We start from the raw sequence: 19564 nt of genomic DNA on the forward strand, positions 1-19564 counted from the left end.
ATGCATTGCAGAGTGATGATGTCCACATAATTTGAAAATCTAATTTAAAATTAACGGGCAGGGGCCAGCCCCATGGCCGAGTGGTTAAGTTCATGTGCTCTGCTTCGGCGGCCCAGGGTTTCTCCAGTTCGGATCCTGGGCGCAGACATGGCACCACTCATCAGGCCATGTTGAGGTGGCGTCCCACATGCCACAACTAGAAGAACGCACAACTAAAATATACACCTGTGTACTGGGGGCATTTGGGGAGAAAAAGCAATAAAAAAAAAATTAACGGGCAAGTGCCTCATTAAACACCATCAGGCAATTCTGATATTTGAGGAACACAGATGCTAGTTCCAGAAGCCTCCCCTGCTTCCTTCTTCATCCTACCAATGCTATTTGTAGTGTTGTCAGTGAAGAGAGATTTATAGTAAACAGAGCTTGATGAATAAAACTGTATGTCTGATGATATCTGTATCTAAGAAATAATTTATTTCACTTAACCCTACTCAAAATTGAGATAACACTGAAAAAGAGATTAAGGTAAAAGATGAAAGGTTTTCCTGGATATCAGCCAGTCTCCCAAATTTTTTAGGGCAGGGGGTGGAGGAAGAAGATGAATGACACAAGAAAGGAAAGAGATCACAAAGGAATTGTTGAGAGAAGAAAGAAGAATAGATAACCTAAGAACAAAACAAACAAAACTCTGGCTCATTATGATCTACAGTCGAAGAAGAAGGAGAAGCCCACATTCACAACTCATATAAATACATCGAATGGGGACTCGACAGAGAATACTGTCTTTTATTATTTGGAGTTATAACTATTGATATAGTAAAAAATGTTGCAATTGAAAGATGTGGAAGAAATAGCTTATAGATAATATTTGCCAAGTGACTAGCATTATAGCTAATAAAGCATAATAGTCAGTCAATAGTTCCGTGTTGAAACACTTAATTAGAGTAGGCAACATGATTCATTTACAATATTGAGCACCTACGATGTGCCAGGGATGGTTCTAAACACTGAGAATAAAGAGAAAACAAAACGGATAAATATTCGTACCTTCATAAGATTGTATTCTGGTGGGAAAAACAGATAAAAATAGGATAAATATGTAAAGTTATAGAATATAGATATAGATATAAAAAGAGCTATATCGATAGTGCTCAGTGCTAAAGAGAAAAAATAAAGCCAGGGAGGAGGATAGAATGTCTTAGGCAGGGGTGCTGATGGTGGTGGTGTGCAGATAAATAAGAAGGTGACATTCAGTTATATCTGAAAGAAGTGAGGGTATCTGGGGTAAGAGCATTCCAGGCAGAGGGAAGAACAAATGCCAAGATGTTGAGACAGGAGCTTGTCTGATGTGTTGGGTGAATTACAAGAAGGCCAGTGTGGCTGGAGCAGAGTGAGTGAAGGGAAGAGAAGTAAGAGATGGGGTCACCTCGTATAGTTACAAAATTTTTTTTCCTTGCAATGAGAACTTTTGAGATCTGCTCTCTTAGCAGCTTTCAAATATACACTAATACGGTGTTATTAACTAAAGTCATCATTTTGTACGTTACATTCCCAGAATTTATCTTGTAACTGGAAATTTGTACCTTTTGACCACCTTCACCCAGTTCTCCCACCGCCTACTTTCTGCCTCTGGCAACCACAAATCTGATCTCTGTTTCTATGAATTTTGTTTTTTAGATTCCACATATAAGTGAGATCATACAGCATTTAGTACACAGTATACACAGAACTGACTTTTGTAGGCTGACCAAATAAATAACTGTGAATGAATGTTAACTGAACTCATCGTGGTAATCATTTTGCAATATATACATGTATCAAATCATTATGTTGTGTATCTTAAACTTATACAATGTTGTATGTTAATTATATCTCAATAAAACTGGGGGGGAAAATGACAACACCAAGTGTTAGCAAGAATGTGGAGAAACTGGATCTGTCATACATTGATGGTGGAATATGAAACACTACAACTAATTCTGGAAAACAGTTTTGCAGTTCCTTTAAAAACTAAAGGTACACTTACAGTATGGCCCCCAGCAACTGCACTCCTGGGCATTTACCCCAGAAAAATAAAAACTTATGTCCACACCCAAATCTGTACATGACTGTTCATAGCACTTTTATTTGTAATAGCCTAAATTTGGAAACAGCCCAGATGTCTGTGGTCCATCTGTGCCATGGAATACTACTCAGCAATAAAAAGAAGTAACTGTTGATACATGCAGCAGCTTAGATGAATTCCAAGGGCATTATACTGAGTAAACAAAAGCCAATTTCAAAAGATCACATACTGTATGATGCTATTCATATAACATTCTCTAGTGACAAAATTATAGAGATGTAGAACAAATTACTGGTTGCCAGGGGTTAAAGTTGGTCGGAGGAGGGAGGGGAAGAGGTGGATGTAACTATAAAAGGGTAGCAAAAGAGAGTTCTTTATGGTGATGGAAATGTCCTGTATCTTGATTGCAGTGGTGGTGACACAAATCTACATATGTGATAAAATGACAGAACTACACACATACGTTGTACCATGGCAGTTTACTGGTTGATACTGTTCTACAGGTGGGTAAGATTAAACTATTGGGGGAAAATGAGTGAAGGGTACCTGGGATTTCTTGGTACTATCCCTGCAACTTCCTGTGAATCCGTAATTATTTCAAAATAAAAAGTTAAAAATGTAATTAAAAAACCAAAAAAAATAAAACTTTATTGAAAGACATTGAAGAACTATTAAAAAAAAAAAGAGATGAGATCAGAGAGGTAATTGAGGGCAGCTCATGCCCAACAATGTGAGGTATAGAACTTGACTCTGAGGGAGCGGCAGAAGTACTGGAAGATTCGGAGTGATGTTATCTGGGTAATGTTTTAACAGGATCACTCTGACTGCTGTGATGAGAACAGAATGAATCAAGAGAGGGCCTCCTTTTAAGATTAGAGAGATAGCTTCTTTGCAGGTACACTGATGGAATAGTCCAGTAGAGGGGGGGATATTGATGATGCAAAAGAGAGAGGGGAGAATTATAATTTATCGGCAACTTAGCAGAGATAGCTAACCAGTCACAGTAAGCAACCCAAATGCATCTAACCTACTATCTAATTTACTTATTTATTATATTTCTTCTTTGTGGTCTATCTCCCCCCACTAGAATGCAAGCTCTGTGAGGGCAGGGACTTTTGTTTGCTTCTGGATGCCAAGCATATGTAGACTATTACCTGGCACATAGTAGATGCTTAGTAAATTCTTGCTGCATGAACATATATTTATAGGCATAAAGAGAAAAAAGTTCTATCACGTAAGCACAGCACTTGGTTTTGGGTGTGGGACAGCACTTGGGGATGATGGGAAGATATAGTGCCTAAAGGAGCACAGAGAAAAATGCCAAGCCAGGCATTAGTTTAACACCATCCTGTAGGTACACAGAAATACATTGTCCTTTTATGTTTCATGTTTTATGCTTAGTTTTGAAAAATCCTTTTGTATCCAGAGTAAAATATAGGGAAAGCTTTCCATTCTCTATCACATGATTACCTGAAGTATGTACTAGATGAATATAGTGTGAAGGACTACCCAGATGAAAGGTTCTACTCTATTTTTCAAGGGCTCACCAGGCCAGTGATTCTGGTATCAGACCATATATAACTTCCTAAAGCATCCCAAACCCTGAGGTACACATACCTACCACCGTGAGAATCACTACTAAAGATTAAATATTTTAATTTTCTTAAAGATGATTTTTAGGGAAGCATTAAACATGTATTCATTTGGCCAGACCACAAAAGTCAGTTCTCTCGATTTTTTTATACAGTATGCTGAGTATTCTTTCTGACAGTAACCAAGGCCTGGGGAATGGTGCTGCTGCTGTGGCACAGTGACCCTCTTGTTCAGAGCATTCCAGTAAATGTCAGGTTCTCTTCTCTAGTTTGGAAAACTTAAGAAAGGGCATATTCTCTATAACACAAGTTATGATTTCTGACACTTACAAGGGCACCTTATTTGAAAACAGTTCAGCTTGAAATACTGTTTAAAGGCTGAATCTCACATACTGCTTTGAGCTTAAATGTTCATTGCTCAGCTAATAAACTGGACATTATTGTAAGTGATAAATACATGTATCTCTGTAACAGAGAATAATCAACACGTGCCTTTCCTGTCCTCAAAGAAACAGTTGTCATCGTCATAACCTAGTAAGTTACAACTGAGTTCATTATCTCATTCACACAAGGGTGCCATTTTAATTGAGGGAATTAGTACAGTAAACAATTTTATAAGTAGAATAGACAGAAGCTATATCTTTTAAAAGATTTCTTGAGCTCTGTATTTTAGGGCAAAGTCAATCTTTGATCTCTCTTGTGACAGAGATGAACTGATCTGATAGGTTAGTGGGGGTTTTTTCCTTAATTAATACATAATATTATTGACATTTTGTGTGCATACTCTTCTATGAATTCTAACGCATCTATAGATTTGTGTAACCACCACCACACTTAGGATACAGAACAATTACATCACACACCCCAGCCCAGACTCCCTCGTGCTAGCTGGTTGTAGCAGGAGTCAGCAAACTAACCGAGTCAAATCTGGCCCAGGGCCTGTTTTCTCAGGGCCCAGAAGCCGAGAATGGTTTTTACATTTTTAAAGCATTGTAAAAAGAACAAAAGCAATAAACAAAAATAGAGGAAAATATGCGACAGAGACCATATGTAGCACACAAAGCCTAAAATATTACTGTCTAGCTCTGTGCATAAAACGTTGGCTCCCCCTCTGTTTTACAGTCATGCCCTCACCCCACCCCTAACCCTTGGAAACCACTAATCTGTTCTCTGTCACTATGGTTTTGTCTTTTGGAAAATGTCATACATATGGAATCACACAGTATGTAGCCTTTTGAGACTTTGGAACACAATGCCTTTGAGATTCATCTGTGTTGTTGCATTTATCAGTACTTCCTTCTTTTTTATCGCTGAGTAAAATTCCGTTGTATGGATGTACCACCATTTGTTTATTCATTCACCTGTTAAGGGACATTTGGGTTGTTTCCAGTTTTTGGCATTTATGAATAGAGCTGTTATGAACATTCATATACAGATTTTTGGATGAATGTAAGTTTTCATTTCTGTATGGAAATATCTAGGAGTGGGATTGCTGGGTCATGTGGTAAGCGTACGTGTAACTTTATAAAAAACTGCCAAACTGTTTTTTAGAGTGGCTGTACCAGTTTGCATTCTAACCAATAATATATGAGAGTTCCAGTTGCTATGCATCCTTGTCAGCACTTAGTATTGTCAGCATTTTTTATTGTAGCCATTCTAGTAGGTATATAATGGTATTTTCTTGGGATTTTAATTTGCATTTCCCTAACAACTAATGATGTTGAACATCTTTTCATGTGCTTATTTTCCATCTGTATATCCTCTTTGGTGAAGTGTTTTTTCAAGTCTTTTGCCATTAAAAAAAAAAACAAACCTTTTTATTATGAAATAACTAAATTCATAGGAAGTTGCAAAGATGGTATAGAGAGGTCCTGTGTACCCTTCACCCAATTTCTTGGAATGGTTGCATCTTGCATAACTTTGGTGTAATATCAAAACCAGGAATTGACATTGGTATGATGTATGTGTATAGTTCTATGCCATATCGTCATTTGTGTAGATTTGGCTAACCACCACTGCAAGCAAGAGGCTCCATGGTATAGATGTACCACAGTGTGTTTAACCATTCAACCACTGAGGGACGTTTGATTGTTTCAAGTTTTAGGCTACTGCAGATAACGTTGCTATGATCATTTGTGTATAGATTTATGTGGACATAAAGCTTCATATCTCTGGGATAAATACCTAGGAGTGTGATTGGTAGATTGTATTTTAAGTTTTTGCTCACTTAGAAAATTAGGCTGTTTTTCTTATTGTATAGTTTTGAGAGTTCTTTATATATCCTGGATACAAGTCCTTTTTTTTATAATGGATCATACTTTTGGTGTCATATCTAAGAAATCTTTGCCTAACCACTGACAATGATGATTTTCTCCTATTTTACATTCTAAAAGGTTTACAATTTTATGTTTTACATTTAGATATAGGATCCATGTTGAATTAATTTTTGGATAAGATATGAGGCTTAGATCCAGGTTCACTTTTTTTGCGTATAGATGTCCAGTTGTTTTAATACCATTTGCTGAATAGTCTGTTCTTTCTCCATTGAATTGCCAAATGTGGTGTATCATACAATGGAATGTTATATGGCAACAGAAAGGGAGTGAAGTACTGATACATGCTGCAGTGTAAATGAACCTTGAAACATTATACGAAGTGAAAGAAGCCAGTCACAGAAGACTGTATTCAGTCCATTTATATGAAAAGTCCAGAATAGGCAAATCCGTAGCGACAAAGTAGATTAGTGGTCACCTAGGGCTGGTGGGTTTGGGGGGAAATGAGGAGTGACTGCTAATAGATACAGGGTTTCTTTTTGAGGTCATAAAGATGTTCTAACATCAATTCTGGTGAAGCTTGCAGAACTTTGTTAATATTACTAAAACCATTAAATTGTACACTTTAAATGGGTGAATTATATGGTATGTGAATTTCAACAAAGCTGTTATTAAAGTTTTTTTAAAGAAGGAAGAATGTTTGTGAAATCAGGTAATGACAGAACATGGAAATAAGTGAAAATTAAGGATAATTGAGCAAGAGGTAAGTAGTTTCAGACAATTTTAGAACAGAGCAATAGTATTAGGAAGGGTTGCTCAGGAAGCAAAATAGTGAGTTTATGAAGTGTTTGATGAGTTTTGAACATAAGTTTCTTTAAAATGACCCAAGCCTATCATTCATACAGTGTTGGTAGGAGTGTAAATTGACGTAACCTTTATTGGAAGCAGTTTGTAAATAGGTATCAATATATATCAAGACAAAAGAAAAACCCAGTAATTCCACTTTGAGGAATTTATTATCCTAAGAAAATAACTTAAACTATGTTCAAAGATTTATGAGCAAAGACAATACCAAAAGTTCGGAGATAATCAGAGACCATGGCTAAGTACAACCATGCAATGAATATTGAGCAGTCATTGAAAAATCCTTTTTCCAACACCTTTATTGAGGTGTAATTAATATATGAGAAACTGCATATATTTAAAGTATACAATTTGGTAACTTTTGAGATATATGTATACACCCAGTAAACTATCACCAAAATCAGGATAATGAACATATTCATCATCCCTAAAAGTTTCCTCATCCCCCTCCCTCTTACTCCTCACCACCACCACCACCTACCAGGCAACCACTGATCTATTTTCTGTCACTGTAGATTGTTTTCACTTTCTAGAATTATATATAAATGGAATTATACTACTGTGTACGCTTTTTATATGGGTTATTTCACTCAGAATGATTATTTTGAGGTTCATCCGTGTTGTTGTGTGTATCAATAGTTCATTCCTTTTTAATGTTGTGTAGTATTCCACTCTATAGATATACCACTATTTATTTATTCATTCACCTGTTGATAGATATTTGAGTGGGTTATTTCCAGTTTGGGACTATTAAATAAAGCTTCGGTGAAAATTTATGTACAAGTCTTTTATGGACATATGCATTTAGTTCTCCTGGATAAATACCTAGAAGTGAAATAGCTGGATCATATGGTATGTGTATGTTCAACTTTTTAAGCAACTTCCAAATTGTTTTCCAAAGTGGTGGTGCATTTTACATTCCAGTCAGCAGTGTATGCAAGTTACGAGTTCCTTCACATCCTTGCTAACTCTTGGTATGGTCAGTCTTAATTTTAGCCATTTTGAAAGGTGTGAGGTAAATGTATTATTGTGGTTTTAATTCATTTCCCAAATAACTAGTGATTTTGAGCATTTTTTCATGTGCTTATCTGCCATCCGTGTATCTTCTTTGGTGAAGTATCTGTATAAATCTTTCACTCACTTTATTTTTTGGGTTGTTTATTTTCTCATTGAGCTTTGAGAGTTCTTTATATATTCTGAATACAAGCTCTTTCTCAGATATATGGCTTACAGATATTTTCTCCCAATCTGTAGCTTATATTTTCATTCTCTTAAGTATATCTTTTGAATAGGAGAAGTTTTATTTTATTTAATTAATTAATTTATTTATTTTTAGGAAGATTAGCCCTGAGCTAACTGCTGCCAATCCTCCTCTTTTCGCTGAGTAAGACTGGCCCTAAGCTAACATCCGTGCCCATCTTCCTCTACTTTATATGTGGGACGCCTACCACAGCATGACTTGCCAAGCAGTGCCATGTCCACACCCGGGATCCGAACTGGAGAACCCCAAGTTGCCAAAGCAGAATGTGTGCACTTAACCGCTGTGCCACCAGGCTGACCCCTGAATAGGAGAAGTTTTAAATTTTGATGAAATCTATTTTTTTGTTTTCATGGATCAGGTTTTTGGTGCTGTTTCAAGGAAGTCTTTGCATAACTCAAGGCCACAGTTGTTCTCTTATGTTTTCTTCTAGAAGTTATAGAATTTTTGCATTTAGGCCATTGATCTATTTTGAAGCCATTTTTGTTTATAGTGTGAGATATGGATCCAAATAAAGTTTTTTGCAAATAGATAACCAGTTGTTCCAGCACAATTTGTTGAAAAGACTATCCTTTTTCCCAACTGTCTTTGTACCTTTGTCAAAAATCAGTTGTCCATATATGTGTAGGTCTATTTCTGGACCCTAATCCATTCCGTTGATCTAATTGTCTATCTTGATGTTAATCCCACACTGTCTTGATTACTGTAGCTTCATAATAAGTTTTTGAAATCAATTAGTTTTAATCTACTAATTTTCTTCCTCTTTATCAAAGTTATTTTGGTGATTCTAGGTCCTTTGCACTTCTATATGAAATTTAGAACCATCTTGTCAGTTTCTACCAAAAAGCCTGCTGGAACTGAGATTGCGTTTAATCAATAGACCAATTTGGGGAGAATTGACATATTAATAATACGTCATATGACCCATGAATATAGTATCTCTCTCCATTTATTTAGGTCTTGTTTAATTTATCTCAGCAATTCTTTGTAGTTTTTAGTATACAGATTTTTCACGTCTTTTGTTAGATTTATTGCTAAGTTTTAAATATTTTTGATGCTACTCTAAATGGTATTTTTAAATTTTAATCTCTGATTGTTTCTTGCTGGTATATAAAAATATAATTTATTTTTGTGTATTGATCCGAACTTCCATTCCTCGGACAAACCCCACTTCCTCATGATGCATTATCCTTTATTATATTGTTGGATGCAGATTGCTAAAATTTTGTTTAGAACCTTTGCATCCATGTTAATGAGGGATATTGATCTTTAATTTTCTTCTTATAATGTCCTGGTCAGGTTTTGGTATCAAGGTAGTGCCAGCCTTATAGAATTAGTTGGAAAGTATTGCTTACTCAGTTTTTTGTAAGAGTTACAAAGAATTGGTATTAGTTCTTCCTTAAATGTTTTGTAGAATTCACTGGTGAAGACATTTAGGTCTGGTATTTTCTTTGTAGGGAAGTTTTTAACTGAAAATTCCATTTATTTGATGTAGGACTTTTCAAGTTTTCTGTTTTATCTTGAGTGAACTCAGTAGTTTAATGTTTTTCAAGGAATTTGTCCATCTCATCTAAGTTGTCAAATTTATTGGCGTAAACTTGTTCATAATACTTCCTTATTATTCTTTTAATATCTGCAGAATCTGTAGTATTTTACCTCTCTCATTTGTGATACTGGTAGTTTGTGTTTTCTTTCTTTTTTCCCCTATCTGTTTAGTTAAAGGCTAATCAGTTCAATTGCTCTGAAAGTAGCAGCCTTGGGTTTCATTTATTTTCTCTGCTGTTTTTCTGTTGTCTGTTTCATTGATTTCTGCTCTAATCTTTATTATCTACTTTCTTCTGCTTAGTTTGGGTTTAATTTGATCCTCTTTTTCTAGTTTCTTAAGGTAGAAGCTAAAGTAAGTGCTTTGAGGCCTTTCTTATTTTCCCATATAAGTGTTTAGTGCTATAACATTTCCCCTAGGTACTGCTTTAGTGGCATCCCACAATTTTGATATGTTGGGTTTTCATTTCCATTCAATTCAACATACTTTCTAATTTTCCTTTTGATTTCTTCTTTGACCCATGGATTATTTAGATATGTGTTATTTAGTTTTCAAATGTTTATGGATTTTGCAGATATGTTTGTTATTGATTTTAATTTAATTCCATTGTGCTTAGAAAACATATTCTATATGACTTAAATCTTTTTAAATTTATTCAGACTCATTTTATAGCTCATAGTATGGTCTGTCTTGGTATATATTCCATGTGCAACTGAGAAAAATGTTTATTCTGCTGTTGTTGGATGGCGTGTTCTACAAATGTCAGTTAGGTCATATTGGTTGATTGTGTTGTTCAAGTCTTCTATAGCCTTACTGATTTTCTTTCTGCTTGCTCTGTTATTTACAGGGGGTATTGAAGTAAACTATAATTGTGAATTTGTCTACTTCTCCTTGCAGTTTTCTCAGATTTTGCCTCATATATCTTGAAACTCTATTATCACATGTAAAAATTTTGTAGATTATGTCTTCCTGATGAACTGACTCCTTTATCAATATAAAAAGATCTTCTTTATCCCTGGTAGTATTCTCTGCTCTGAAATCTACTTTGATATTAATCTAGCTGCTCAAGCTTTCTTTTGATTAGTGTTAGCATCATATCTCTTTTTCCATCATTTTACTTTTAACCTAGTTGCATCTTTATATTTGAAGTGCATTTCTTAACACAAACCTTCATGAGAAACAGATTTATCAACTAGAATAGGATGACTATGTTCCATTCCTTATCTCTGTAGCCTTATAATTTCCATTCAAAACATCATTTTCCAAAGTTACGTAAGTCAGCTTTTTTTTTGGTTTGCATACATTAGAGTTCACTCTTTGAAATACATGCTTCTATGGATTCTATAAAGTTCAAATGCAGTCATGTATCCAACACTCCAGTACCATACAGAAAAATTCATTCACGCTAAAAGTTCCCTTGTGCATCCCCTTTGAAGTCAACAGCTCAAGTCTCCCAAGCCCTGGCAACCACTAATTTGTTTTTTGTCCCTTAGTTTTTCCACAGCATCATATGGATGGAATCATATAATATGTACCGTATATAGCTTTTTTTTTAACTTTTTATTAAGATTATGATAGTTTACAACCTTGTGGAATTTCAGTTGTACATTATTGTCAGTCATGTTGTAGGTACACCACTTAACACTTTGTGCCCTCCCCCCAGCCCCCCTTTCTCCTGGTAACCACCAATCAGTTCTCTTTGTCTATGTGTTTAACTTCCAACTATAAGTAGAGTCATACAGAGTTTGTCTTTCTTTATCTGGCTTATTTCACTTAACATAATACCCTCAAGGTCCATCCATGTTGTTGTGAATGGGACGATTTTATCCTTTTTTATGGCTGAGTAGTATTCCATTGTATATATATATATCATATCTTCTTTATCCAATCATCAGTTGATGGGTACTTACGTTGCCTCCACGTCTTGGCTATTGTAAATAATGCTGCGATGAACATAGGGGTGCACAGGACTTTTGGAATTGCTGATTTCAAGTTCTTTGGATAGATAGCCAGTAGTGGGATGGCTGGGTCATATGGTATTTCTATTTTTAATTTTTTGAGAAATCTCCATACTGGCTGCACTAGTTTGCATTCCCACCAACAGTGTACGAGGGTTCCTTTTTCTCCACAACCTCTCCAACATTTGTCACTTTTTGTTTTGGTTATTTTTGCCATTCTAACAGGTGTAAGGTGATATCTTAGTGTAGTTTTGATTTGCATTTCCCTGATGATTAGTGATGATGAGCATCTTTTCATGTGTCTATTGGCCATCCGTATATCTTATTTTGAGAAATGTCTGTTCATGTTCCCTGCCCATTTTTTGATTGGGTTGCTTGATTTTTTGTTGTTGAGCTGTGTGAGTTCTTTATATATTATGGAGATTAACCCTTTGTTGGATATATAACTTGTAAATATTTTTTGCCAACTAGTGGGTTGTTTTTTTGTTTCAATCCTGTTTTCCCTTGCCTTGAAGAAACTCTTTAGTCTGATGAAGTCCAGTTTGTTTATTCTTTCTATTGTTTCCCTTGTCTGAGGAGATATGGTGTCTGAAAAGATCCTTTTGATACTGATGTCAAACAGTGTACTGCCTATATTTTCTTCTAGAAGACTTATTGTTTCAGGTCTAATCTTTAGGTCTTTGATCCATTCTGAATTTATTTTTGTGAATGGTCAAAAAGAATGGTCAATTTTCATTCTTTTACATGTGGCTGTCCAGTTTTCGCAGCACCATTTGTTGAAGAGACTTTCTTTTCTCCATTGTAGGTCCTCAGCTCCTTTGTCGAAGGTTAGCAATATGCAGCTTTCTTCTCTGCCTTCTTTCACTTAGTAAAATGCACTTAAGATTAATCCATCTTGATGAATGAATCACTAGCTCGTTCCTTTTTATTACTGAATAGTATTCTATTATATGGATGCACCACAGTTTGTTTATCCAGTCCCCTGATGAAAGACATCTTCATTGCTTCTAGTTGTTAGCCATTATAAACAAAGCTGCTATAAACGTGTGTGTACAGGATTTTGTGTGGATATAATTTTTAAAATCACTTTATATGTACACAGTCATGCACTGCATAACAACATTTCACTCAACGATGGACCACATCTATGATGGTGCTCCTGTAGGATTAGTACCATATAGCCTAGATGTGTTGTAGGTTATACCATCCAGGTTTAAGTACACTCTATGATGTTTGCACAACAACAAAATCACCTAAAGATATATTTCTCAGAACATATCCCCACTGTTAAGGAATGCATGACTGTACTGGGATTAAACAAAGAAGTAAACGGATGGTGGATGGTATGTCCAGGTTTCTCACTGTCAGAGAGGAAAGTTACACATAAGCAAGAAAGGACAGCAAAGATGACCCCTGTGATACTGGATTAGAGTCAGAGACATAAGAATGGACTTATCTTTAACTGTAAGATAGATAGACAGACAGACAGATAGATAGAGAAACAATTATAGATATGTGTGTATATGTGCATTAGTATGCATACATATATTACTTAGCTCTATCCACTGAGAGGGCCTAGAAGCAATGACACCCAATAGCAATAAGCACACTCAACATCCAGATCTTGGTTTTCTAAATACTATCTCCAATGAAAGAAACCAGAATCCTTAAGTAAGTGGTTGACTTTAGGACCAGGGCAGAGAGAATCTTGTAGTATCAGAAAATAAGAAAATACTACAAAGAAAACACACACACACACACACACACACAAAGATGAGGGTATGTCAAAGTGACACAGGAACCAACCTGAAAGAGCTACCAATGGCCAAAGCTGGAACGAATTGAATGTCTTTTATGATTTCATTTTCTCTTCTTTTTTTTTTTGCCATGTTAACTGTAATTCTTTGTTTTGTTATTTTAGTGGTTTCTTTTGAGTTTATAGTATAGATCTTTAATTTGTCACAGGGAACTTTCTAGTAATATTATACCACTTCATATGTAGTTTAAGAGCCTTTCGATAGTAAGTTTCCATTTCTCCTTTCCTGGACTTTGTGCTGTTGTGGTCATGCATTTTGCTTTTACATATATTATAAACTCCATACTTCATTGTTAGTTATTTCTGTTTACAGAGTCAAATGCCTTTTAAAGACATTTAAATAATGAGAAAAAATATTACATATTTACCTGTAAAGTTACTGTTTCCAGTGCTCTTCCTTCCTTTGCGTAGATCCATATTTCCTTTTGGTAGCATTTTCCTTGTGCCTAAAGGATTTCCTTTCACATTTCTTCTAGTGATTATCTGCTGGCAATGAATTCTTTCACCTTTTGTAAGTCTAAAGAAGTATTATTTGTCTTTGTTTTTGGAATATGTTTTTTTCCAGGTATACAATTTTAAGTTGACTTTTTTCTTTCAGTACTTTGAAGATGTTGTTCCACTGTGGTCTTGCTTGCATTGTTTCTGATGATAAATATGCTGTCGTGTCTTTGCCATAGAGCATTCAGTCAGGAAGGTAAGATCACAAGCAGAGTGGAACTCCATAGGCACAAGGCAAAGCGGTTGTCCACAGGCAGAATTTCTCCTCTGTTTCAGGGAAGCCCCAGCTCTGCTTTTAAGCTCTCCAACTCCTATTGTCATGGCTCATCACTTCAAGCAAGTGCTAATGATTAAGCTAACGAAAGGTTGTGTCCCTAATAGCATAAAGAGGAGATACCCTTTTATACCCTTGAGGGGTGGCAGCAGAAGTGACCAGCCACAAAATTAGGGTTCTCTTATATGATATTTCATTTTCCTTGTCATAGAATTAATTCACCCTTTTTTTTTAAAGATTTTATTTTTTCCTTTTTCTCCCCAAAGCCCCCCCGGTACATAGTTGTATATTCTTCGCTGTGGATCCTTCTGGTTGTGGCATGTGGGACGCTGCCTCAGCGTGGTTTGATGAGTAGTGCCATGTCTGCGCCCAGGATTCGAACCAACGAAACACTGGACCGCCTGCAGCAGAGCGTGCGAACTTAACCACTTGGCCACAGGGCCAGCCCCAATTCACCCTTTTTTTTGCTACATCTTCTGGACTATCCCTCTTCCTTAGTCAGACTTTTAATGACTATGTATTTTAAGTGAAAGATAATGATTATTTGAGATAATTGGGTAATGAAAAGAAACCAGCAAAGTTAACTTAAAAAGTACCAGGGCCCAATTGAAAAGATAAGCCAATATAAGAAGTATCTGGACTTGTACTTAAAAATGAGTAAGTACTCGCAGAACTCTGATTTTTTTTGTTGTTGAGATCTTCCCTTGGAGGTGTGTATGGCCAAGTGACTAAGTTCTGGCTAATGAGATGTAAACAGAAGTTTTGGGTGAGGATTCTGGGAAAGCTCTTTTAAAAGGGGGTTGACTCACCTGGAAAGTGCTCTTCTGCCCCTTTTCACTTCTCTTTTCCTCTTTCCTCCATCGTGGAATGCAGTCGCAATGGCTAGAGTTGCAGTGGCCATCTTACAACCATGAGGCAAACTTTAGGGTGGAAGTTGTATGCTAAGAAGGGCAAAGCAGCAAGATAGGAGAAGCCTGGACTTGGGTGACTTCATGGGCTTTTCAGGCCACCACTGGATTGCCTACCTCTGCCTGGAAAAGAGAAAAATAACCTCCCAATTTATTTAAACCATCCTTTATTAAGTGTTTCTTTCTAGCAGATGAACACAATTCCTAAATTATGCACTCACATCCATGTGGTGGGCACCATCTTCTCCCTGATACTCTTCTTCAGATGAGACTAGTGTGAACCAGAATGGAATACTTCGGACCACAAAGTTAGGGTTGTGTCTCAGTTGGCCTTTCTCTCCACTTCCAAACATAGTGCCTTCCAAGTAGTAGGTGCTCAGTAAAAATTGATTGACCAATCAAGGGCCTGACTTACTCAGGATGCATAACTCTCAGACTTCAGACTCCAGTTTGGTCAGGCAAGCCATGTTCTGTAGCCCTTGTGGTTCCTGCTTGAAGACAGCAAACAAACCTTGCTTCACTTTCAAGGTAGTAGGGTCTAAAACAATCACAAGGGTACTTAAAATAATAAAGGGTCATTGAAAACAGGAGATCAGAACAATTTCTAAAATGAAAAAAGGAAGATGATGATAGAGGTATAAGAAGATTCCGGGCCTGTGTTTCTTTTTATTTCCTAATCCAGCTCTCTGTGGCACATGTTGTGTCTCTTGTTCCTCTCTCCTGCCCTACAAATGCTCATCTGCTTAAACATTTGTAAAGCAATCATTTAAAATAAAGTGACCTATATAAATAAATAATTATCATGAATGAATAAATAACGAGCAAAGGAAGGAGGAAGGAGTACACACACATGCTCATGGGTGACACACATCAAGAATCAACATTGGCGTTCTGCTAGGTCACCAGGACAGGAGAAAACCATGAGGGAAGAGAGAGGAGTCAGAGGCAGAATATGAGCAGAAAAGGCTTATATAACTGTTAGAGGAAGGGAGCCTTGCAAACCAGAGAACAAATTTTCTCTGACTTTCAAATATGCGTTCCAAAATGACTGGAATTGCTGGCATCTAGCTCTCCTTCCAGACCATGGGAACAGTGTTATCCCTATGACAAACCTACAGCCAAGGAAAATAAAATTCAGTGAGCCCTTCAGACAAGAAGGCCCTGGAGGCCATGTCTGTAGGAGAGAGGACGTGAAGCAGTTTAAGCTACAGAGTGAATTACTCATCCATCTTCTTCTTGTGACACAAGGTCAAAAGCTTATGATCCTAACGTTATGGAAGTGTGTTTGGTCCCTGAGTTGAAGAATATGTGACATATGATAGACTATTCAGACATAGCAGGGTGGACTCGTAGGAATAGAGCCATGAGAAGTCATAGATTTAGACTTTTTGTCCTTACTTTACTTCTAACTTTGCCCATCACAACTTTATCTCTTGCATTTTATCTTTGGCTCAGCATATTTATTTTATTTTATTTTTTACATGTTATTTTCTTTTTCCAACCTTTTTTATTTTGAAAATTTTTAATCCTACAGAAAAGATATAGAAATAGTACAGTGAACACCCACATACCCTTTACCTAGATTCACCAGTTGTTAGCATTTTGCCAAATTTGTTTTCTCTCTATTTAAATGTGTTTTGGGGTAAATGTGCACGCATGCGTGTGTGTGCACACGCACACACACACACAGTTTTTTATGAAAGATCTAAGAGATTTAAACATCTTGACATTTCACCCACACATACTTCAAGCATAGTTTTCTTAAGAAAGAAGACATTTTTCTACATAACCATAATACATTTGTCACACTCAGGAAAAGTATCACACTCAGGAAATTTAATATTGATATGATACTGTTATCTAATATGCGTCCCATATTCATATTTCTTCAATTGTCCCAATAACAATAGTGTCCTTTATACTGTTTTTTTAAAAAAATCCAAACTCCTATTAAAGATCACACATTGCGTTTAGTTGCCATCCTCTCTTTATCTTCTTTTAAAGATAATTTCTGAACTTTTTAATCTTTCATGGCATTGATGTTTTTGAAGAGTTCAGGTCAGCTATTTGCATAATGTTGCTGAATTTGGTTTGTCTGATTATTTCCTTATGGTTAGAATCTTTTTGTTTTTTGCAGGACTACTTCATGCATGAGTTGTGTCCTCAGTGCATCACATCACAGAACACATGATATCAATTTTTCTCATTTTGGTGACATTAAGTTTGATCATTTAGTTCAGGTCGTATCCACTAAACCTCTCCATTTGTAAGGGTACCTTTTTGTTTCTCTTTGTAATTAGTAATTGTAACTAGTGGTTACTTCGAGGTTATGTGGCTGTTTTCTTCCCTAACAACCTTTCATTCAATGATTTTACATCTATTGATAATTCTTGCCTGACTCAATTATTATAATAGTGATTGCAAAATGTTGGTTTTCTAATTCTAACAGTGCTACATTTATTAGTTGGCATTCTTCTGTAAATAACTTTTCCTTCACCTCCTCTTCCTGCCTTACTTTTTTTTAATGATTAGTGTTGGCCTGAATTTTTTTTTATTCAATGTGTTATAATCTATGCCAGTTCTTATTCATTTTGACACACAAATTGTCTCGTATTTAGCAAACAGGAGCCCTTTCAAGCTGGCTTCTGTTTTCGTTTTACATGACCCCATCAGTTTTTGAGCACGTCCTTATTTTCTGGCACAAGATATTCCAAGCCACATTTATACTTTCCCTACTCTAAGCTGGAGTCATCCAGTTTTCCAAGGAGCCTTGGTTCTTTTTAGTGGGATATAATCTCTACAAAGATCTGGGCACTACATGTGCTCATTGCTATTGTGGTGTTATCCACAGATATTTTAAACAGAAAAGAAATACCATTGGAAACAGTCATTTCAGATGGACTGTGTAAGGATGAATGAGACAAGAATGTGAAAAATATAAGGAGATTTTTAGAAGGTAGGTAATAATTCCAATAATAGTTTTCGTTTGTATAAGATGATCTAAGCACATGACACCTAGTAATGTCAAAACTGATGCTCAGAAAAATACCAAACAGCTATAGTGAACACGCTTTCATCAGCATGGTAATATATATTCTCCACATATAATCTAGAATGTGATTTGCATCATTTAAATGGATTTTAAGAACCAAATTTATATTTAGAGTAAATTTTTCTCCCTAAGGTCTGAACTTCATTTGTACTTACAGCCATTTTCAGATTTTATTTGAGAAGAGGGGGAGAAAAGATGAATGAAGAAAGAAGAAGGAACCACAAAGTGCTTTAATGAGAGAAAATCACTGGATTTCTGGTAGTGAAATCTCTCATCTGAATGAGTCTTAACATGAAGCCTAGATTTATAAGGGGATTTCCTTAATTCTCAGGGTATCTGTGTGACACAGGCTATTAACTTCCCACAGGCAGTACTTCCCACTCTCCCTAGAACTGAGCAAAGTACGAGCTTTCATAAATTATTTTAAAAGAAATAATGGTTGTATATATAACCCACATAAAGCTGAGCTGTACCATGGCCCAGTCTTAACATAGTGCTCTTTTCAAAGAAATGTCAATTCAAAATTCAAGAAACAATTTCAAAAGCAATTAAATTTTTTAATAAAATAATTTTTAAAATTCCAAAGGGTGGGGTTCTATTCATATTACACAGGAAAACCTTTATTCCCATCTTTATTGAGGTATAATTGACAAAATTGTATATATTTAAGGTGTCCAATTTGATGTTTTGATATCCATATACATTGTGAAATAATAGCCACAATCAAGCTAATTAACATATGCATCATCTCACATAGTTACCTTTTTTCTGTGTGTGTGTATGGTGAGAACACTTAAGACCTACCCTCTTAGCAAATTTCAAGTATACAATACAGTGTTGTTGATTATATTTACATTACTGTACATTAGATCATCAGAACTTATTCATCCTGCATAACTGAAACTTTGTACCCCTTGACCAACATCTCCCCATGGCCCCACCATAGAGCCCCTGGCAACCACATTTCTACTCACTGCTTCTATGAGTTCAACTAGTTGAGATTCCTCATGTAAGTGAAATCATGTAGTATTTTTCTTTCTATACCTGTCTTATTTCACTTAGTATAATATCCTCCAGGGCGGCCCGCCCCATGGCTGAGTGGTTAAGTTCACACACTCCACTTGGCAGCACAGGGTTTCACTGGTTCAGATCCTGGGCATGGACATGGCACTGCTCATCAGGCCATGCTGAGGCAGCGTCCCACATAGTACAACCAGAGGCACTCACAACTAGAATATAAAACTATGTACTAGGGGGGCTTTGGGGAGAGAAGAAGAAGAAAACAAAAGAAGATCGGCAGCAGATGTTAGCTCAGGTGACGATCTTTAAAAAAAATGTCCTCCAAGTTTATCCATGTTGTTGCAAATGGCAGAATTTCCATCTTTTTTAAGGCTGAATAATGTTCCATTTTATATATATATATTTATATATATATATATATATAAAATGGATATATACATCAC

General features: G+C 36.1%; 1 protein-coding gene across 6 annotated transcripts in view; it reads left to right on the forward strand.

The window, feature by feature from the left end:
* The window catches only part of LOC106781341 (uncharacterized), a 112893-nt gene that overhangs the window by 29166 nt on the left and 64163 nt on the right, over nt 1-19564 (forward strand). For 2 of the 6 annotated variants that reach the window (XM_070256805.1, XM_070256804.1), the window contains one exon: nt 2476-2568. The exons of the other annotated variants lie outside the window; for them this stretch is intronic. In XM_070256805.1, coding sequence (XP_070112906.1) covers nt 2537-2568 — 32 coding nt within the window. In that variant the 5' untranslated portion in view covers nt 2476-2536. The remainder of the gene's footprint in view (nt 1-2475; nt 2569-19564) is intronic. 6 annotated transcript variants of the gene reach the window in all.

This window comes from Equus caballus, chromosome X (assembly GCF_041296265.1).
Source record: "Equus caballus isolate H_3958 breed thoroughbred chromosome X, TB-T2T, whole genome shotgun sequence".
Taxonomy (NCBI): Eukaryota; Metazoa; Chordata; class Mammalia; order Perissodactyla; family Equidae; genus Equus; species Equus caballus.